The sequence below is a fragment of the Astatotilapia calliptera genome, chromosome 3, assembly GCF_964374335.1.
Source record: "Astatotilapia calliptera chromosome 3, fAstCal68.1, whole genome shotgun sequence".
NCBI classification, from domain to species: domain Eukaryota; kingdom Metazoa; phylum Chordata; class Actinopteri; order Cichliformes; family Cichlidae; genus Astatotilapia; species Astatotilapia calliptera.
The window spans coordinates 65,027,364-65,051,141 of NC_137424.1; the positions used below are offsets into that span (position 1 = coordinate 65,027,364).

The following is a 23,778-nucleotide window of genomic DNA, read 5'->3' on the forward strand; positions in this document are numbered from 1 at the left end:
ACACTCAGATATAATCCTCTTTTGTATTTCACCACGACCCTTGACTCCTCCCTCTCTGGCACCCCCAGGTTCAGTGTTGGTGTCAGGGGTGAGGATCCCTCTGGCTTTGCTGGCACAACTGTCAGAAGTGTTTTGCTGTGATGTGTCCGATTAAATTATCACCAATAGAAACCATCAAAGGAAATAATGAGGCATATTTTTTTTGTTTTAGTAATATATCCAACACATATTGTTTAAAACAGATTTTAGTGAAAGCACAACTCCCCCCAAAGGCCAAGGGCTAGGTTAAAGCTGATGCCAGCATTGGTAATGTGATAGTGATGTGATAGCGTCGCGTAGTGTATTATTCTTTTTGTGTCACTTGAGATTTTAACATATATTCATGCAGTGTATGAATAAATTTATTTATTTTTCACATGGGTAAAACACATTAGATGTGTGCAGCTCGTCAGGAAAGTGTTCACAGGAAAAAGAGTTGAGGGATGGGGGGAACAATGCAGGGTGGTGGGGAACTCCAGCCCTCAAGGGCCCATCCTGCAAGTTTTAGATATCACTCTAGGTCAACACATCCCAACCAAATGATTAGTTCATTACCTCTGTAGAACTTCAAGACATGTTGATGAGGTAATTTTGAATCATTTGGTTCAAGGAGACATCTAAAACCTGCAGGACACTGAGTTCCCCCATTCTGTTCTAATGAGTGCTTCCAGCAGGGTAACACACACTGCTACAAAGCTCAGATAATCTCAAACTGGTTTCTTGAACATGCTCTAAATCCAAGATTTGCATCATGCTCGTGCAACCAGCAAATCTGTAGGAACTGTGCGATGCTTTAATGTCAATATGGAGAAAAATCTCTGAGCTATGTTTCCAGCACATTGTTGAATTTCTGCCTGGTCGAATTAAGGCAGTTCTAAAGGCTAAAGGAGGTCCAACTCAGTACCAGTAAGCTTTTTGTTTATTTTTTTATTCAAGGAAGCATGTTACTATCTAAATTAAGCACACAGTTCACACAGTAAGATTTGTAACATTTTGCTGTTCCAAACAAGTGAAACCCCAAAGCCTACCTCGGAATCTAACAAGACTCATCTGGAAAAAAATCATACTGTAATTGCTAACACTACAGCAATTGAGGCAAGGTGGCACTTTAACAATTATATTTATCCATTCATCCATCCTCTTCCTCTTCTGACAGTTAGGATAGACCCCAGTCAGCACCCACAAGTCTGAACTGGTTTGATGGATGGATAGAATTTTTTATGGATAGAAAGTCTGGAGTTGAGGATTTGCTCAACAGAAGAACATAAACTACTTTTTTGACTCCACCTTAGTCGGCAGTGTCAAGTAACACAAGTTGAAAAAGGAAAATTAAAATGTTCATCTACATATTTGGTAAAAAAAAACCCCCAAAAACGAAATAATCTCCAAAAGAAATAATCAATAACTGAATAAGTCACTCGTTTTTTGTTAATACACAGAATTTTTCCTTTTCTATTTCAGGGAAAACTCACCATAGTGAGGCCATCATAATCACATTTACATTTAACTATCCAAAAATAGTCTGAAAAATTTGTTAACACTTCCATACTTTTTTGACTTAAGAAAACAAACAAATATAAAAGGTTGTAGCACATGAACTTGGGAAACTAAAATGTTTAACTGACTGATTTTTAAGACCCTGCGCTAAAATGTCTCTTAGAGCGTGGACTGAGTGGCGGACTTGTGTTCTTCGGGCTGGTGGGTTTTCATGTGCGATTTTAAACAGTGGCTCTGAGTGAAGGCTTTCTCGCATAATGTGCACTGATACGGTCTCTCTCCATTGTGGATCCTCATGTGAATCTTCAGGTGTGCCTTGCGAGAGCACGCCTTCCCACAGATCTCACACACAAACTGTTTGATGCCCGCATGGATCTTGACGTGGGAGTTTAGGGCAGCCCTTTGTTTAAAAAAACGTCCACATATGGTGCAGCCGTATGGAGCCTCACCGCTGTGCACTCGCAAGTGTTTCTTTAGTTCGCTGTTGCTCACAAAACCTTTATTGCATGTGACGCAGACAAAAGGCTTCTCGTTGCTGTGCGTCTTCAGGTGAGCCTTCAGGGTCTGATTTGTCGTGAAGGTTTTGCAGCAGATGTGGCAGAGGTACGGTTGGTCCCTGGCTGTGTGAATCTTCTCATGAGTCTTCAAAGACCATTGAAGTCTGAATTGCTTTCCGCAGATGTGGCAGCAATACTGCCGCTCACCAGTGTGAGTCAGCTTGTGTCGGCTCAAAGCCCTGCGATCAGCGACAGACTTACCACAAATCTTACAGTGGTATCGCTCTTTCCTGGTGTGGGTTTTGGTGTGAGCTGTGAGCTGTCCCTTAAGAACAAATGATTTGGGGCATATATCACATTGGTATAGTTTCTCCTGCACATGAATCGAACGGTGAATCCTCAGGGCAGACATTCGAGGAAAGGTTTTGCTACAAACGTTACATTTGAACAGCTTGTTTGCTGTGTGAAAAGACACATGGCTCCGCAAGCTCTTTCTGGAGTAGAAAGACTTCCCGCAAATTGAACACTTGTAAGTTTTTTGGTAATTTTGAAGATGGTCCTTCAACTTTTCCACAGAGTCCAAAGTCTTTCCACAAACTCCACAAACACTCTGCGGCTCACCCACGTGACTCCAGATGTGTCTCATCAAACTGGCCAGGTGAGTGTACCCAACTCCACAAACTTTACAGGAAACTTTACCCTTAAACCTCTTTATCCAACACTTGGCTACTTGCTTCTTTTTTGTTTGTTTTTCTTTTTTTCTTTTTGGCAGTTGCAGCTTGGGATCAGGTTTCCAGTCATCGTCTCCATCCAACATCTCATCTTCATTCATGCCATCACTGGAGTTAACTTCGCTGTCACTAGCATCTTCTTCAGTTCGCAGGTCCTGGTTTTCTGATGTTGAGTTGGTGGCCAGAACATCGACTGTGGTGTCATCGTCATGCTGAGTTGGGCTGCCGAGGAACATAAATTTGTAGTTACTTTGTGCAAATTCGAAATGACTTTAAGACAAAGTCTTAAGTGTTCACTGAATCCCAGTTACAGCGGTCCCTCGTTTATCGCGGGAATTACATTCTAAAAATAACCCACAATAGGTAAAATTCGCAAACTGGTAATCTTTATTTTTTACAAATATTATAGATGTTTTAAGGCTGTAAAACCCCTCACTACACACTCTGTAGACTTTTCTCAGACAGGCATGAACATTTTCACACTTCTTTCACACACTTTCACACAAAGTTCAAACCTTTGTAGAAAAATAAGTCCAGTATTATAGAATGAAACCAAAGATCAAAACCTGTTTTCAGGTACAGAACATACGAATAGAGCAGCTGCCAGAGAATTCATCATTAATGAATCAATGGAAGAAGAATGAGTTGAGTAAAGTTTGACTTATCTGACTGTTTGGTTTTTGTTTGTTTTTTTGCTTAATGCACCTTATAATCCAGTGAGCTTTATGGTCCGAAAAATACGGTAACTTCTATCCTCCTTTAGCTTGTCCAGAAGTCCAACTTTTTGTGCATCTTCCTCTGCCTTTTGGTGTGCTACTGCAGGTGCCTTTGACGTCGACACTGTTGTGTTTGCTTTCTTCTGCTAGCGAAGATTTATGTAAATTTGACAAGCTGAACACATCCTGTACTGTACTGGAGACATGGTACGAGAGTGATTGACAATGGTTTACAGTCGATCAGGACATAGGACAAAATGCGCTGTGAAAAAAAAAAGCATGCAAAATTGCACCCAAAAAATCTGTGAAACAGCGAGGCCGCGAAAATGGAACGCATTATAGTGAGGGACCACTGTAATCCAATCTCGAAAAACACTTGATATTTAATGGGCTTTAGGTACATGTTGTTGCAAAACAAAAATTTGCACAAAAAAAGGATAAGAGTTTTCCTCCCAGGAAAGCATATCTTGCTCTACAACCTTTATATACCTTTCAGCTTTCATAGTTCGTTCCAAAACAAGCACACTGCCAATACCGTCTGCACTTATACACCCCGTTACCATCAGACAAGCTGGCTTTTGAACTGAACGCTGATAACACGATGGATGGTCTCCCTGGCGGACGCAACGTTCATGATCACCAACAATAATATTAAATTTGGACTTCTTCGAATGACTCTTGGCCCACATGACATGATGGCACCTCTGGGCCATGTTCAAATATGACTTATTTTTGCATGACGGAGCTTTAGCTAGTATCTGCAGATGGCACGGAGGATTGTGTTAACTGACATTGTCTGAGGGCCCCAGAGATCACTGGGATCCAATAAAGGTCATCTGAATTGTCCCTTACAACCTGAGACATTTAACGTCTAACACTCAAAACGGCTTTATTTGCTGTGAAACACGAACACTAAAAGCAGGAAACAAAACACAAAACTAGGAAACTAGGAGATTAGACTAGATCTCAGATTTATATATCTTAATTAATTAATTAAATGCATTAATTAAATTGCTGAAAAATTTCCACCTGTAAAACTGTAAATTGCGAATTCTAGAGCCATTTTCTTTTCTCAGATTTCGGCATCTTTAATTTTCAGTTGACTCCTGTTAGTAAAATGATGTATGCATTTCTTTATATTAATTAATCTAATTAAGCATAATAATCAAGTAAGTTATGGTGTCATCTGGCTACAATTGATTTTTTTTCATGCTGTTCATTTAATTTTTTATTGTTTCAGAAGATGTTTTTGTAAAAGCCTTTGTAAAAAAAAATATATCAGTAGCAAATCTCTTTAATTTCAGTTGTTTTATCAGTTTTTTAAATTACCTGGAAAGCAGTTTAGCTTTAACACTTCTTAGTGCCTCGGTATCACTGGACGGTGGATCGACATTTGTCTGTAAAGAGTGAAGGGTCTTCTCCTCCTCCTTCCCTGTCTGTAAGGGTTAGTTCCACAAATTATTTTTACAAATTTATTTGCAAAAACAACAAAAGTACAAGTTTAGATTAGATTTTTTAAATTCAACCGTCTTTTCAAAAATTCTCTTCTTCTAGTCAACCCACAACTACAGACATTTACAAGCCAGTAAGAACCATATTTCAAATGTTACTTCCTTGCTAGAAAGTCACCTGACTCAAAAATATCGACAAGCTAGGAGCAAAGCAGATTGTGAAAGCTGCTGCTCTACAGAAAAGCAGAAATCATGTGCTAACAAATGTAAATGTTGTGTCAAAATGTCTCATATGAATTGTCTATAACTGCTTCAACCTACCTTTGGCCTAATGTAGAGGGCCGAGTTTCCAACAGCATTGATGGCGTTGTAGATCGCCTCTGGAGTTCTCGGCTCTATTTGCAACAGCTGGAGCCTTTTGTGTGAGCTTGATATGAGAAAGTCCAAATGTTCTTCAGAGCCCAGCTGAGGGAAGGTGGACCTCAGCAACTCCAGGAAGTCGTCCTCTTGCAGACCACGAGGACACGTCAGATTCTGCACCGGACATTTCTTAAACACTGAAATAAAAAGAGTTCAACCTTTGATGGATCTAAAGCCTGAAAGAAACTAACAGTTATTTAACTAACAGTTATTTAACAGTTATTTTAGTCTATAAAACAAAAGAAAACAAAAAAAAAAAATTAGCAGAGTGATCAACCACAGTCCAAGAAGACCTCATCAAACGACTACTGGTCACTGAGAGGTTTTGTAAACTTGCATTAACATAAATCAGTGACAGGACTCACACAAACACACTTCTTTGTAACTTATTAAGGCTTCAGCTACACCAGCCTAGAGACTCCCTGGCAGCTTCTGGTTGCTAGGTAAAAATGTGCATTCCCTGACTAGTTGCTAGTTATCCAAAATCAGTTGCTACACCTTCGATTTCCTTGTAATTGCTTTGGAGTTTTGCCTAGCGATTTCTGATAACCTCAGGCAACCACTTAGTAACCAGCTGTGGAATATATACAGTGATGTGGAAAAGTGTTTACCCCCTTCCCGATTTCCAGCTCTGTATTCGTATAGCGCTTTGCTAGTCCCTAAGGACCCCAAAGTGCTTTACACATCCAGTCATCCACCCATTCACACACACATTCACACACTGGTGATGGCAGCTACATTGTAGCCACAGCCACCCTGGGGCGCACTGACAGAGGCGAGGCAGCCGGACACTGGCGCCACCGGGCCCTCTGACCACTATCAGTAGGCAACGGGTGAAGTGTCTTGCCCAAGGACACAACGACCGAGACTGTCCAAGCCGGGGCTCGAACCGGCAACTTTCCGATTACGAGGCGAACTCCCAACTCTTGAGCCACGATCGCCCATCTAAATGACGAATGTTGTTATTAAGGGGGAAAATGGTCTGCAAGTCAGAGTTCCAACACAAAAACCACTGCTGAGCAAAAGGTACATCTCAGTTTTGCCAGAAAACATCTTTATGAGACTGTGGCATGACATCAAAAAGGCTGTTCATGCTCGAAAACCCTCCAATACAACTGAATTACAACAATTCTGCAAAGATGAGTGAGCCAAAATTCAGCGCTGTTAAAGTTATCAAGAACATTTGATTGCAGTTGCTACTAAGTGTGGCCCAACCAGTTACTAGGTTTAGGGGAAATCATTTTTTCACACATTTTGTATTTTTTTCCTCCCTTAATAATAAACACCTTCATTTAGAAACTGCATTTTGTGTTCACTTGTGTTATCTTTGTCTAAAACTATGTTTGATGATCTGAAACATTCAAGTGTGACAAACAAAAAATATATCAAGAAAGGGGCAAACCCCTTTTCACACCACTGTACATATATTTTTATTTAGCAATCATAGTTTGCCAGTCTCTAGGACTAATCGACTAATCATTTTAGCTCCATAATGAAGAACATGACCGTACCAGTGTTCGAGAGCGTGTCAATCTGAGAGTCCTCAAGGATGCGGATCCGGAAATCTATAGGAGTCTTTGCGTCATTGTATTTCACCCTATCAAACGCAAACACGCAGAGAAGAAGGAAAATACATTTTTTAATGGCTTTAATTGGCTGAAAGTGTCACAGCATTGTGTTTTCAATTTTTACAACAAAACGTGGCCAAAATGTATGACTGGCTCTAGGTTTGGTGCAGCAGTGCTATACGTCTTTAGAGCCAGCAAATACACAAGAGCGCACAAGTGATGCCCTCTTTAGTTTGATTACCTTTTTATTTTTTACACTTTATTTTTATTGACAGTCCTGTATATCTTTTACAAAACATGCAGACCCCCAACAAGCACAGAGCATCTAGCCTAACAAACAAAAAAAAAGACATATCCCTTTATGGTACAATCAGATCAAATAGGTGAATTACAGAAATGACACATGGTACCAGAAATTATAATATTTTTCCATTTAAGTAAAGATCCCATTTTTTCCAGTATTTCTCAAATTTATCGGCAGCAAGTCTTAGTGAGAAAGTCAGTCTCTCCGTTGTGTAAATTTTCTTGATAATGCCTATGCAGTCCAAGAATGACGGTGGATCCACGTTTAGCCATTTGCGAGTTATGGCTTTCTTTGCACCAGCCAAAAGTATCAATAAAAGATATTTGTCTGAATTCCTCAGTCCTTGTGGCAAATCACATAGATAAAACACAGTGAAATCAGGGGCCAAGTTCAAGCCCATCACGGTATTGATTTCTTTGATTACTACTAGCAAATAGGGAACAATCTTAGCACATTCCCAAAAAATATGAAAATGTCCTGCAGATACACATCCACAGTTTCTCCAACACTGAGCCTTGTCGGGGTCTTTACTTTGTTTACTCTTAGTATTATGCGTGACAAAAAAACGCACTGTTTTTCCATGCAAATTCCCTCCATAGATGTGAGCTTGAGGTCATTACCACAGCCTTACATATATTGAACCAGTTGTCGTCATGTTTTATTATTTCAGCCTCTTTTTCCCATTTAGCTTTGATATATGTTGTGTCATTATTCCTACATCTTTGTAAACATTTGTATAATCTGGATATGTGTTTCTTTGGTGCATTGCCCTTACAAGAGTCAATGAAGATTTTAACCAAGCCCGTGTCCTCCTCTTCTAGGAATTTTATGTTTCTGTCGTAATGGTGCCTCAGCTGGAGGTATCTAAACAAATCCTGTCTTTCCAAGTAAAAACTTCTCTGGAGTTGCTGGTAGTCTTTTAGTACATTTTTATCTGTAATCTTCCAGTAGCCTGTTATACCCTTATGTGACCACTCTATAAATCTCTTATCCATGTTTGCAGGTGCAAAATCCGAATCGTAAGCAGACTTTTTTCAGTTTTCTTATATTTGAGTATCCTATAACATGTCTCTATGGGCACTTTCATTAGTGCTGGGAGCAGGTCTGCATCTATATGTCCTTTAATGAGTGGTTGATCTCCATTTAGCCTCACACATTGGATCACACCACCCAATCATCACTCGTAACTGTGCAGCCCTATAATAGTCCTCAAGACATGGCAGAGTGAATCCACCTTTGTCCTTTTGCAGTTGTAATGTCTAAAATTTTATTCTTGGTTTTTGTTTGGCCCAAATAAAATTACAAAACGCCTTTTTCGTCATCAAGCCTGACAGCTACTGATTCGATATTTTTCATTTTATTTATTAGATGGAGAGCCCGCCTCACGTTATCATGAGTTTGCCTATTTCGAACAAAACCTGTTTCTGTATCAGTTAGTTCTGAAGTTATAAATTCCAACCGTTTAGCTAATATTGTTGCAAATATCCCATAGTCGATATTCAAGACTGATACGGGTCTATAGGAACCACATTCTGTTCTATTTTTCCCCAGTTTGGGAATTACTGAGATAACTGCTCGTTTCCAGGATGGTGGTATCCCCCCCCCCCGTAAGCACATGGTTAAAGCAATCCCTCAGCAGAGGGGTTACTACTCTGAAGTGTTTATACCACTCTGCCGGGTAGCCATCCTCATCGTACAGTCGGGTATAATAGGTCACAAAAGATTATTTTATGCTTTTCATGTCATGACATATCTTATCATTTGCTGGGGTTTTAATTTTCTGAATAAATCTGTCAGCCTGCTGTTTCCGTATCTTCCAAGTAAGGAGTCTCTTAGATTTGGGACCATTTTCATAATAATTCTGCTTAATGAGTTTAGCCCTTTTCTCTATTTGGTCATCATATAACCTATTAATATCTGTTGTGTTTCTTTAATTTTTCATATGTTCTGATTCTAGGTGTTTCAGTCTCGTAGCAAGGTCTTTTAGATACTTCTCTTTTTCCTTTTTTTAATATGAGGACCACAAAATTAGCTTCCCTCGTAAGAACTGCCTTCGCTGCATCCAATAAAATACTAGGAGAAATATCACCATTGTTATTGTACTCCATGTATTCCTTAAATTCTTCTTTTACAAACTTTTTGAATTCTACATCATTTAGTAGACTAGTATTAAGCCTCCATAAAGTCTCTTTGCGATCTGAATCCAAATGGAGTGTCAGGTACACCCCTGCATGGTGCGAAATATCTCTCACCCCTATATCACAATTTATAATTCTATGCTTATCAAAGTGTCACATAAAAAAATAGTCCAGTCTTGAATACATATGGTGGGAATGTGAAGAAAAGGTATATTTCTTTTCCAGTGAGTGTGCATCCCTCCACACGTCAACCAACCCCAATTCCTTAAGCATTCTTTTAACATATAATGCTTCTGGTTAGTTTGATTACCTTTTGATATATTTTGCTCGATCAGCTGATGGTGTTGCAGGGTTGGATCTGGAGTTGTCATCTTGTTTCTGGAGAAACAGACACAGCAGAAAAATATCTCAAACTTCACCATCCCAGTGTTTAGTTTCCCCAACAGAAAAAAAAACATGCCCCAACTGACATAACATTTCATCATTTGAAAGCTTTAGCTTCCAAATGATTCAGTCTCTATGGAAAAACTTACACAATCGCAAAAAATCTCCTGGACTGAACAAACAACCCTAAATGTGTAAAAAATTTGTTACCCTGTTGATATAACAATACCAGATGAATATGCACTAATTGGTAAAAATACAACCCAATTGGTATGAAAATAATCAGAACATGTCTGAACAGGCAAAATTATTGAATATTTGTTCTGAAAATGCCATTAAGAGACCCATCAACAAACGGATCAGACTTCCAACCGTCAGAGAGGTGAAAACATGGCAAGAGGGGGTCATATCTGTTCTGCGAGATTGCTTTGAATAAAAACCCCGGTTCTCTGCAAAGCTACGCAACCTGATGAAAATCAGAGACTCTACCTTTAAGTCCAAAAATAGAGAAGTTTACACTACAGCCAGAGCAGACCTATCACAGGCCATCAAAGAGGCAAAGCGGCAGTATGCAGATAAGATCAACACACATTTCACAAGTACAAAGGATACTCTGTGCATGTGGCAGGGCATCCAAACAATCACGGGCTACAAGCCAACACCTCCGGTAGGGGTGGGCGATATAAACGATATACGATAGAAACTATATAAGTTTGGCCAACGATAGAGATTTTGACTATACCGCTCTATTGCAATAGCGCATGTTGATGACATCATCAAGCTGCGCCTGTTTTGGTTGAAAGCATCGCAGCGGCTACAACCATTATCATCTGCAAATTATGCCGGGCGACAGTCATGGCAAAGAGATGAAGCACTTTTGAAATATGGGGAAAGCCAAAAACTGCTCTTCCTCCACTTCCGTAACATTGATTCATTAATGTTGAATTCTCTCGCAGCTGTTCTATTCCCATGTTGTTGCAGTATATTAATAACTACCCTCGTATTGTGGATGAATAATCTCAGTTGTTCTCCTGACTGAAGTTTAGCCCGTGTATAGCATCCTGCTATACGATTGCATTTGTCCCTGATCACCAGAATCCCTCACGTTAACTTTTATTGCGTGGAAAAAAAGTTGGTGTTCGTCCTCCAGCTTCACTGTGCTAATGTTATGCTAACATAGCTGTGTCGCTAGCAGTCGCATAGCACAACCAATTATATACCAGGTAGTCCAACTTCAGTAACCCTGCAAATGCCACTGCTGTTTAGTTTTCTGTCTTCATTTATGTTGGAAGTGGTAGCAGAGCTGCATGTTTTAATTAGTTTCAAAAATCTCTCAGTCAGAACATGGTATGTCATGTTTGGGTGGAAGCTAGCGAGCTAACTTCCTGTTAACTTGTAACTCCGTCAAATTTAAAAAATTCTGTTTTCATTGATGCATGGATGTTAAACTTAATTGTTACACTTGTTAAACAGCAACGCTGATGATTTTATTAAAGACGAAAGAATTTAGACCGTTTTTAGCTCTCAGTGTTCGTTTGACTTTGGGACCTGAAGCGGACGGAGTTTTGGACCCAGATTACTCCGTGAAGCTCCTCACTATGGCAGCCGTAATGCTCTGACAATCCATCAAGCAGTGCGGCTTACCAAACATGTACTAAAACATTTTTTTAACAGATTTCTGCACGCCAAAATCGGTTCGAGGTCAGTAAGCACAACCAGAATTCATACATAAGGCACACTCTCGATTTTTGAGAAAATTAAAGGATTTTAAGTGTGCCTTATAGTGTGGAAAATACGTTATACAGAAGAAAATCATATATCGCGATATATATCATTACCGCACGTGCTTCAAATTATATCGCAATATGGATTTTAGGCCATATCGCCCAGCCCTAACCTCCGGCATGCAGCAGTGATCCCTCACTGCCAGACCAACTAAATGACTTCTTTGCACGTTTTGAAGCAGAGAACAAAGAGTCAGCAAGGAAGATGCCCCCCTCCCCCAATGACCAAGTACTCTGTTTGTCCACAGCAGATGTCAGGATGACACTTCAACACCTGGTGGACTGGTGTCAGAATAACAACCTGTCTCTAAATGTTCAGAAGACTAAAGAGATGGTTGTTAACTTCAGGAAGAGGTCAACGACCCACACCCCACTGCACATCAACAGATCTGCTGTTGAGATGGTCAACAGTGTGAAGTTCCTGGGTGTGCACATATCAGCTGACCTCTCCTAGAACCTGAACACCACCACCATCATGAAGAAAGCCCAACAATGTCTTCACTTTCTTAGGAAACTGAAGAAGGACAGTCTCCCTCCTCTCATCATTTTACCAGGGAACCATTGAGAGCGTCCTGTTACATCACTATCTGGTACGGGAACTGCACCCTCGCTGAAAAGAGGTCTCTGCAGCGGATAGTGAGGACAGCTCCCAACTATGGCAGACACATCATCCGACGTGAGAACAGCATAGTGAAGGACACCTTCCACCCCTCACATGCACTGTTCTCCCTCCTTCCATCTGGCAGATGGTTTTGCAGCATCAAAACCGTAACGACCAGACACTGCAAGAGCTTCTTCCCCCAAGCAGTCAGAGCCCTCAACTCACTACCACAAAATGACTGATATACACATACACCCTTATGAACACCTTACAATACTCATTAAAAGACTCAAAAAAAAAAAAAAAACTTCCACAAATCCACTACAAACTGGACCTGAAAACAACATGCTTATTTGCACTCAGTCACATAATTCTGTATACACTGTATACTTTGTATACTACTGTATTGACAATAAAGCTCTTGGATCTTGAATCTTGAAGAGAATGCAGTCCTTCCCAACAAAACATCACTCCACAAGTGTCAAAATGCCTCTTATGAATTGTTTAGAACTGTATCAACCTACCTTCGGTCTGATGTAGAGGGCCGAGCTTCCTGCAGTCTTGATGGCCTTGTAGATCACCTCTGGGGTCCTTGGCTCTACTTGCAAAGGCTGGAGCCTCCTGTTTGTGCTGGATGTAAAAAAGTCCAAAGGTTCATCAGAGCCTAGCTGAGGGAAGGTGGACCTCAGCAGCTCCAGGAAGTCGTCCTCCTGTAGACCAGGAGGACACCTCAGATCCTGCACCGGACATTTCTTAAACACTGAAATACAAAGAAGTCATTGTGAAATCGTGAAACCAAGAAAAAAAAGGCACTTTCATGATCATTTGTAAAACCTAAGAGTCCACCTTGAGGTCCTGAAATAACGATGAATGTCACTCTGAAACAGTTTGCTGGGCCTCTTTACATTCCAACACATTTAATATTGGTAAGAAAAAAAAAAACATATCTGAAAAACAAAGAACATGAAGTATACCAAGGTTAGAGAGTATTTCAGTCTGGGAATCCTCCAAGATGCGGATCCGGAAATTTGGAAGGGTCTGCGTGCCTCCAGTCAGAGCTTTGCTGGGCCTCTTCACTTCAAACTGATTGTAGAAACAAGTTTATTTACAGATAATCTCTTGATAAAAGCTCAAAATATACATTAGACAACAAACAAAATAGAACTGAGAGGTCTGAACACCCTGAGTTCTGGCCTGGTTAGACACAAACTGAACCACAAAACTTTTCTAAAAAGCATTGATGCATGCTCAATCATCCAGGTAAGGAAATACCAAAAAGTTGACTCTGTTCAGATGATTAGAATCAACATTTCGGGATGAATAAAAAAGGTGAAAGTCTTTGCTGATATTTAACTCAAGTGAAAAAAATGGTTCACCATCCCTTTATCCTAATGGTAAATACAAAAAAAAAACCACTTAAAAGTTTAATTCTAGCCCTTCTGAGTGGGATGTAGACTCAGGATTTTAGCTACAAGTGCCTGTGTTTGAAAGTGAGATTTCCTGAAACAGTAGCGGTAACATCTATTCTTGCAAAGAGAACAACAGTCTCACATGTTGTCTATGTCAGAGTTTGGTACATCTCTAAAGCTTGTGATGCAAATGCTGAGTTGGAATTCTGATCCATACAGAAGAACATACTTCTCTTTCCTGTTGTAGCATCTACTAAAGTTCAACCAACGTATTGGTGGGGCTGAGCAATCAACTGATATAAAACATTTCCTGATATATCTGTATTGACATTTAGATCGGCTGATAAATTAAAATTTTAAAAGTGAAGAGAAAACAGTTGTGTTCCAGGTCAATGAGATTTAGTTAGACATTTTCAGCAGCTACACCTCCAGCTGGAGGTGGACAAGGGTCACGGGAGGGCTGGAACTTATCCTAGCTGGGCATAAGGCAGGGTACACACTTGTGTGTCCATGCCACCCACCCAGTGGGGGTGATGACAACACCCCATCGGCCTTTTATGGTTGAGCGTCTGTTTATGTTTCATGTGTCTAAAAATATATATAACAAATTTTCAAAACAACAAATAATGGTGTTGGTATTGGTCAGACTCTATATCTATATTTTTAAATGGACTGAAGGCTGTGTAAGTTCTGAGATTTTGTCTTTGTAATTCTATAAATTCTTTTAACCATTTGAGGTTCACATCAAGACAATTGCAATTAAAAAAATATTTCTTTGCATTTTTATTCCTTTAGAACAACAGTAACAAAGTTTAGATTTTTTTTTTCAAACATAGTTTGAAACGCCATAGTTTTTCTTTTAAACATAGGCCTCTACCAAACGGTTGAGATTTTCATTAATGGTAAAACTCTGAATACAAAAATATTTTTAAAAGCTTAATAAATCAGTTATAAACTTCTGTAACTTAGCAGCAGACTAGACAGAACAGGTACAAGAGAGTTGTTGTGCTACAGAACCAACTGCAATTTAGAGGTGTTAGATGTCCTTTATTTCTGGTGATGCGCAACAAAGCACTGCTGGTGGGCCTTTCAGGCACAGAAACACTTTGCACTTCTGACATTTCCACCTTGACAGTACCTTTGGACAGTGGTTATAACGGCCTTGGTTTTCACAGTGAAGTGTCCCAAGTTGTCATAACTTTTGACAATTCAAATGTCCCTCTTGAGGGACTAATAAAGGTTTATCTTATCATATCTTATCATAAATCGACAAATTAATCATTTGGTAAAGTGTTTTAAAAAAATATTTGAATCTCATAACTAGAGATGGCACGATACCACTTTTTTATGTCCGATAATGATATCATTAATTTGGATATCTGCCGATACCGATATGAATCTGATATAGTGTATTTTTTAAATCAACAAAATAATTTTTTTAATATCTTGCTTTGTATAAGTTCATACTCAAGTTTAAAAAAAAACTAAACGCTAAAGCTATTCTGTTAAACCTGTATGCAAAAACTATTTCATAATTCAGAAATACTGATAAATCTAATAAATTTAAACCTACACCATCCTCACTATTCTGGTATTTTAAAGAGTACTTAGCGGAAATATTAAGCAACCTAACTAATAGGGTTGCCAACTCCTAGCAAAAATAAATAAATAAAAAATAGGGAACCACCTATGCGCCTTATGACGCAATCAACTTTAATTTAATGCACGTGTAAAAAAAAATGCAGAGAAATCAATTATATTTCAACAATAATTAAATTAAAAATTAATTAAAATAAATAGATTCAACATCTTTCTTCAACAGAATTGCAGACTGCACAGATGGTACCTTCCCAAAGGAAAAAGTACTATACCTTACTAGGGTATATTAAACTTAATGTATATACTACATACTATATATATATATATATATATATATATATATATATATATACATATATACATACCTATATATATATATATATATATATATATATATATATATATATATATATATATATATATATATATATATATATTAGGGGTGCAACGATATTCGTATCGATATTGAACCGTTCGATACAGTGCTTTCGGTTCGGTACGCATATGTATCGAACAATACAACATTTGTAATTTATTTTATCAATTTTCCTTCTGACAATGCTGTCTGTGTTGAGCGCTCAGTGAATCTGTGTTCGACTACTCCGCCTAGGCTGCACTGTCGAGCGCAGATCCACTGAGCGCTCAACACAGACAGCATAGTCAGAAGGAAGAGCGCAGGGCAAGCTAGCGAGACAGAAGTTAAGCTCTCCTTGCAACAGGCATTGAACCTCATTCAGATCTGGCGTTTGGAATTATTTTGGTTTTCATGTGACGTATGACCCTGAAGGTAAGCGAGTCATGGACTAAAGTAAAACAGTATGTTGGATGTGCCATGCAATGCTCAATTACATTGGTGTGAACTAGTGTGTTAGCGCAGTTAGCTCGTTAACGTGTTGGCCGTCTAGCCACATGCACGGGGCGATCGGCGGTAGCTCGTTAACGGAGATTTGCCGTGTTGTGGCGTTAAGGTCATTTCAACGAGATTAACCTGAAAGCACTAGTGGGAACACAACGAATATGACTGCACATTTACGCCGACATCATCCTAGTGCAAAGACAAGTGGAAGCAGACAAAAAAAAGCAAGCATGCTACTAACTTTAGCCGAGTCATTTAGACAGCTGTTAGCACATGATTCTCCTTATGCTGCTGAGAATATAGCCCAGAAGAAGCGGATAGTATAGCTTTTATTTTGGAAAGAGCCATTTCTCTGTAATAAACTCTTTTCCAAAGATGAGTGATTCCTCAATCAGATACAGGGCTTGCAATATCGCTAGCCCGACGTCCCGGAGCTAGCGATTTTTCCAGTCGGGCTACCAAAATCTATCTCTTCCCTGCCCATCGGGCTATTGTAGGAAAAATATATGTCAATGCTTTTGCATTCTTTCAGAAATGTAGCTGGGTAATTATGTCATTGGCATCGGTGAGCCACTGTCAATATGTGACATATTGAAGTCGCGTTTGAATTTGCGCTTGTTTTTTTGCTTTCACTTTGCAATCGTGCGAACTGTGTATAGAGAGCGACAGCACTGATCTGTGAGTGATGATAATTTGCGCACCAATTCCTCTGACATCGTCTTATTAATCGTTAGCTTACTATGCAAACATGACAAGTGAAATCTCCCGCAGCTTAAACATGTGAGAGGTTGATCGCGCAGAGAATCGCTGAGCTTATGTGAGTACGTGTGTAAAAGCATTTCAGTTCTGCTGAGCCAAATAAGACAGGTCAGGGTGAAGAAGTGACAGCCAAAGAAAAGCTTACCACAAAACGGAGAAGTTATGACAAATCAGACTATAAGGCAAAAAGAAAGTGCAGCTTTATGGTTTCATGGACAAAAGAATTTCTGTGGCTGCGATATGATGAGCTAAATAACCAGGGCTGCACATAAGTGGTCCGCAGGTGCGCATTCGCTGTCAAAATAAAAAAACACGCACAAGGGTTAGGGTTAAATTTAAAAACTGTACTTTTGAGTTAAAATATATATTTATAATTTTAATAAATGACAAATTAAAAATGCATGAACATTTTTTGTATCGAAAAAATATCGAACCGTGACACCAAAGTATCGAACCGAACCGTGAATTTTGTGTATCGTTGCACCCCTAACACACATATATATATACATATATATATATACATATACATATATACATATACATATATATATATATACATATATACATTATATATATATATATATATATATATATATATATATATAATGTTCTTCCTCTACACCCCCCCCAATTTTTTTGCACATGTCGAGGAGCGTGTCAGGCTACATTTCACTGTGTGTTATACTTGTATAACTATGCATGTCACAAATAAAGAACCTTGACTTAATGGTTACTATATACGGTAATGGACTTCTATACATTTTACATCAGATAAGAACTTTGGGTGTAAGATTCAGATAATTATTTATTAAAAGCTAGACATTTTAAATGAGAATAAGAAAGAAAAGTATGTCTTTGTGCCCCCTTTTCCCTGTTCATGCCCTACCTGCCCCCTTGGCTAAACTTTGCTAGATCCGCCCCTGCACAGTTACCAGCCGTCAGCTACGTAGAAAAGGATCCTGGTGTAGAAAGTAATATTAAATAAATTCTAGCTACAGCTTATCGAGCTTAATGTGCTGCTGTTGTTCAGCCGCTGGTTTCCTTTTTCTGGTGTAAAGTGGGTCAAAAACAAACAAGAGAGACGGAGTCACAACAGAAAAGCCGATCAGCTGATCACTGATCAGTTTCATGACTGAAGTAGCAGCAAGAAGAGGCAGTCGCTCCATATATCGGTTGTTAAGCTTAACGCTGGAATGCTTCACAAACATTCAGAGATGAACTTACACACTTGCTTTACTTCTCTCTGGGATCACTTTCTCAGAGATGAAGTGCTGGTTTGGTAGCGAGGCTACAAATGCTCGACCAGACTGCCAAGAGGTCTCACATTTCTCAGCCACTATGAGTTACCCCATGTCGCAAGTTTTGTGAGGTGCTTTCGTGATATTTAATGGATCGGATTACATTTTTAATTTCTCTCCGATATCCGATCCAGTAATTTAGATCAGTATCGGACCGATACGATGCATAATATCAGATCGTTCCATCGTTACTCATAACATTAGCTAACTCAAACTATTAGATCATGGGTAGGGAGCGTTAGTCCTCAAGAGCTGGTGTCCTGCAGATTTTAGATCTCACCCTGGGTCACTACACCTGAATCAAATGATTAGTTCATTACCAGGCCTCTGGAGAACTTCAAGACATGTTGAGGAGCTAATCTAGCCATTTGAATCAGCTGTGTTGGATCGAGGACATCTAAAACTGCAGGACACCGGCTCTCGTGGCCTGTAGTTTCCGACCCCTGTATTAGATCCTTAAAATCAAACCTCCGTCAATCTTTTGATCCATTGGGGTGTGGTAAGCCATCAAACGCCCCTATTTGAAAATAAGGATATTACATGGAATTGCTTGTATGGCCAAAATTGGGTAAATGATGTAATTTGTAAAATCAAAACAAAAGAACATTAAGAAGTATAATTTTTAGGTGTTGAGTTTCGAGTGAAAGCAATTTTAGCCATTTTTTGCCATGATAGAGGCAAGAACAATGTTTAGTGAATATATTTTTGATGTATTTAAGAAGCTGAAAGTTATTAAAGCTGAAAAAAATCAAGACCCTTTCATTCCACTTGCATTAACACAGCAAAAATGGTAATAAATAAATAAATAAAAGTGAAGTGGCTACAAATGGCCAGCACAAAGCCCAGAGCTTTAATGCATAAAGTGTATAAAAATCTTATTGATTACAGGGTAACACATTAATGTTAATAGCAACTCTAAGCTTTTAATTTTGAAGTTTCAAGTATAAAACAATGCTGTTACATTTACACTGTAATGTTTTACTGTAAGTATGGAAACAAGTAAACAACATTTTGAAATAACTTTAATTGGAATTCTGTACACTGAAAAAACAACAACAACCCAAACACACATAAAAAAAAAAAAAAAAAAAAAACAACAAATAGCCAATTCCTTCATCTCTCCATTAAATGTCAAACATCGCATTGACCCGTAATCCCTGCTCGTCAGCACATGCTTTTAAAAAGAGCTCCATGTCCTCTGCAAACTGAAAAACAAACAGGAAGAAGTCCCTCTACACAAAAACACTGCAGATGACAGGCCAGACAAACATCTATTGATCTGTTTGAATGCCTCCTCATTAGGGCTGGGCTATATCATATCGTTCACGGTAATACCGGTGTAATGTTGGGCAACGATAAGAAAATGAAACATCGTGACAGAATATGGGTGAAACGTGCATGCGCGGTGCCTTTGTTTACATACGCACATGGTGGCGACGCAGAATGAGAAGAGTGAAAGTGGATCATTAAATGAAACAGATGAACCAGAATTGGTTTGTAAATATGCTGCAACTTCAGTGGTGTAGAACTGGTTTAGCTTTCATCCGTCAGATACACAACAAAGCACTATTTTTAGTAGAGCATGCTGCATGTTGATGGGTTTTTTTTTTTTGCACTAATAAAGTTGAGGATTTGTAAAGTATTTTGTCTGGTGTAAATTATATCGTCAGTTATATCGTTATCGCAAATTTTCAAATGTATATCGTGATAAATATTTTTGGCCTTTTTTTTTTAAGAAGACTAAGACCACAGTGAGGGCATTTCATTTTCATGGACTTCATTTAGCACAGAGGGTAGAGCATATGCATGGTCTACCGAAGATTCAGAAAATGGTTTAGATGTTGGAGAGAAGACATTGAGAGGGATGCGGGGCACCTTGGAGAGTGCAGTGGGGAGCAGTCCTGATAGTGGTGGCTGACTAGCTATTGAAACATTATGTTGACATGACAATAAATGCCTTGCCATATCCCCACGCCGTATGATTGTCATGTTACAGACAGGACAGTGAAAGTGTCCTGTTGTCCTACATGGCAGCCTGCACCGGCATATCATTTTGTCTGTAAGAGAGAAAAAAAACACATGTAATTTAAATGTAGTTATATGGAATGCAATCAATTTATCTAACAATCAGAGTGTACATGTTAAGAAAAATATCCAAGCCATCCTCAATAATGAAAGCAAAATGGTGTGGATCACAAGAGCTGTCAAGAAATGTGGTGAACAGGAACAAAAAATGTATTTAATGAAAACACATTTTTCTCTTGCTGATGAATGCACTGAACTGTACAATGTGAAAAGCAACTTTTAAGTCAACAAAGAGAATGCAGAAGTACTAAAAAGAAGTGCATGTTTATAACTTTAACTATAAGGTATATATAATACTAACATACCTTTAAAAGGCAAAGCATTTTTAATGTGTCCACTTATATGCTCCTCAATCACTGCCCTGACAGTAGGGCTGAAATTGGGGCACAGAGGGCAGTGAAAGAGTCTTCTGCAACATGTTGTGCATTCCTGCAATTCTGGCTTTGAGGCAGAATTCCAAATTGATATGTGCATCTAAAACAGAGAAAAACAGATAAACACCGTATACACATTTAGGTTCAGGTTTTAGCAGAAATAACACGTTACAGTTAGCATGTAAGAGATTTGGGGAGAAAATTCTTTACAAAAAACTAATTTACAAGACACTTTTATTTGTGACATATGTATCTATTGACATATAATAGACAATTTAACCGAGGCTAACTAAAATCTGGGCAACAAAAAAGCAGATGTAATGTAATAACCCTGATTTGAAAATGTAGGGAGTACAAAGTACATGTCATGCTAAAATGTAAGAAGCAGAAGTATAAAGTAGGCACAAGAAAGTGTAGCAGTAAAGTACAGATACCAGAAACTTCTACTAAGTACAGTAATGACGTATTTGTACTTTGTTACTTTCCATCTTTGATGCCAACAAAAAAAATCATATTCTAACGCAAAATGTGTATTTTTTGCCATCTCGCCCACAGAAGCCCTTAATCCAGCTCTCTTACTTTAACCAGGGCCCGTAAACAGACATATCTGTGTTTCTCTGCCATGGATAAAAAAAACAAAATTTAAAAATGCCCGTTGCTGTAACGCAAAGTGCCAACATGATCAATGTAAGCAAACTAGATGATTCCTAGAATTATGAAATTGCTAACGGCAAATTTATATATGAAAGACTCTGTCCCAACCTTTACGATCCACTTGCAAGGTTTCCACTGTATCCATGCAGGTCACGTATTTCTGCCTACTGTGGAGGTCACGTGTTTCCGGTTACTGTGGAGGTAATATGGCACTCCACAGCGGCTGCAGCCAGACCCTTCTCGGGCTATCTTTTTAAGTCACGGTGCCATTTGGTGGATTTTTTTGGCAATACAATTGGTAGAAAAGACTCAAAAAGGTAGGTCAATTTACCTCATTGAAATGATATAGGGCCTCAAAATGTACTCTACCAATTGGTTGACCAGAACATTAAACCTTGGAGAATACATTCAGATGACCTTCAGGTGGATCTAGAGAGCTAAGTTATAAGATTTGAACTGAAGGCTGTTTGAGGCAATTACAGCTTATGTAGACACACTTAGTAATATGTCTAAATACTTAATCGGTTTTGGACTGTGTTGCATTTCTGCCAGGTTTTCACTTTATGTCTCAACTCAAACTAATTAACAACCAATTACTGCAAAATTTTTAATTTTCAGTATAAATCACACGAGAGCTGACTTGAATAATTTTAAGTTTTGACATTTTCACATATCTAAGATAGATATGTGAATTTCAAACCTTACAGGTATTTGATGATCTGGTTCCTTAAGTTGTTCTTCATGCTGTGTGGAGCTTGTGTCTGGTTGCACAAATGGCATCTCCACCCCCTCCTCTTCCACATTATCGTACACCGGGAGACCTGAGATCACAGTGTCCTTCACATCTGGACACAGAAAGTCAGTTTTAACACAGTAATGTTTGAGTTTTACATCACAGGACTGTTTGACAACTAAAGTAAATTTTTACAACATCTGCACACACTTCTACAATTTTTATGCATGCACTGAAGCAAAACCCAATTTAACCTAAATTTCACAGCAGGAAATTGCTGAGCTCTAAACAAAAACATACACTTTGCCTTCTTATATGCTGTTTAGTGTTGCACAGCTGTGCTGAGTGCAGCTGTAACTGTTCTGTTAGCATCTTTGTATCACTACACCCTGTAAGAGGTGCAAGCTGATGCATTTTGTTGCATTTTTTAATGTCTTTAACTCACTAAAATAAAGGCTTTTTACTACAAACTCAATTCTAAAAATGTTGGAATTCTACGTCAAATATGAATAAAACAAAATGCAGTTCATTTGCAAATCTCATAACTTCGAACCAGCACTAACACTCAGAGAGCTTCGAACTCCTCTTTTACTTCTACTTCATCTGCTTTTGTCAGTTCAGTTACTTGTACTGCTGGTGTTTTTTGTATTTTACAACACAAAATCTCCAATGCAAAACCTCACAAACACACCTGACTGTTGCATGTGATGCTCATTCTCCTCGAGACTGGCTTCCATCAATACGTCACAGCTGTGCAGCTCTTTAAAAGTAAAACACTTTTTTTTTTAATTATGAGGGCCTAGAACTCAAAAAATATATATATTTATAGTGAAATATTCATGATAAGGTAAATGTAAAACAGATTCCGAGGTGATTAGCTGTTTTGATCTTTTGACCTTCACTAAGTCTGTCCGTTTCTACATTAACTGCTGTGTAGAGAATGTGAAAGTGACCAAAAGCACCCAATTCACAAAAATCTTTATTTACGTCATAAAAACAATCTGTGTATCATTCGTTTCAGATGTTTTGATCTTTTTCTTTGCCAGTTAGTGAGCATAAATGTGTAATTTGGTAAAGAAAGTTCGGAACACCCATAACCATAACTTTGCTGACCTGTCCTCTCAAGCTTGACCCGAGGCTGCAGGAGCTCCAGCAGTCTCCTCTGCCGGTCGATCTCCTGCCTGAAGCCCGCGACCTCCTCCTCGTAGTCGGCTATCGTCCTCTCCACCACTGCTAAGATCTCCCGGGCGGCTGTGCTCAGTTTCTCAGTGATGATTCCTCTCAGTATGTCGCTCTTGGACATGTTAGCGACGCTGTCGAGTGGCTCCGAGCCTCCGCTGCTGCTTGTCCAGCAAAACATGATTTTCTTTGTTTGTTTTTTCAGTTTTGATGTCGAACGCGTTTGAGACTGTTACGGTGCAGCCACATAATGCGTCCGGGGAGAAACAACAGCTGTATCCTTTTCTGACCACTCTATCCGGACAGCCTTCAGTGACAATTCAACAACTCAACCAGTTTTAGTAATGTAATAATTATTTTACAAAGATTATTCTCCAAATGTTTGCTTTAAAAACTTTTTTTTATTATTAGTTAGTGTCCTTTATATTTCTGTTTCTAATTAACACGGAAAATGCATTAATAACCGTTTCAATTCAATATCAATTAACAAAAAGCGTGTTCATTCAAAAGTTTTCTCTGCTTTTCTTTTAAACAGATATCACTGTAAAGTAAATTTTCTTAAATTTGTCAATTAAAAAAACGTAACAAAGGTTAAGTCAGAGTAAAAAACTCCCCTTAAAGTTTCTCTTTGTTTCTCCTTTTTGTCTGGCTTTTATCAGTGGATGTTTTTATGTTTTCTGATGTACTGCTCTTCGTTCAACT

The 23,778-nt window shown here is 38.7% G+C and overlaps 1 protein-coding gene and 1 long non-coding RNA gene across 3 annotated transcripts; both read right to left on the minus strand.

Annotated features, from left to right (window-relative positions):
- Positions 1–951: 951 nt before the first annotated feature.
- LOC113019460 (uncharacterized) lies at positions 952–23,338 on the minus strand. Of its 2 annotated transcripts, XM_026163191.2 has the most exons (10): positions 23,011–23,337; positions 22,589–22,657; positions 21,870–22,009; positions 13,105–13,213; positions 12,655–12,890; positions 9,672–9,739; positions 6,863–6,948; positions 5,253–5,488; positions 4,810–4,916; positions 952–2,986 (listed from the first exon to the last, which is right to left on the minus strand). In XM_026163191.2, the coding sequence occupies exons 1-10, from the start codon at positions 23,255–23,257 to the stop codon at positions 1,696–1,698; spliced, it is 2,589 nt and encodes an 862-aa protein (XP_026018976.1). In that variant the 5' UTR covers positions 23,258–23,337; the 3' UTR covers positions 952–1,695. The 2 variants fall into 2 exon arrangements, with proteins under 2 accessions (XP_026018976.1, XP_026018978.1); XM_026163193.2 differs by lacking the exon at positions 22,589–22,657 and having other exon boundaries at positions 23,011–23,338.
- On the minus strand, positions 20,442–21,401 carry LOC145422499 (uncharacterized). The gene is made up of 2 exons (XR_013903799.1): positions 21,273–21,401; positions 20,442–20,610 (listed from the first exon to the last, which is right to left on the minus strand). It is a non-coding gene; the product is annotated as an uncharacterized LOC145422499 (long non-coding RNA).
- Positions 23,339–23,778: the final 440 nt, after the last annotated feature.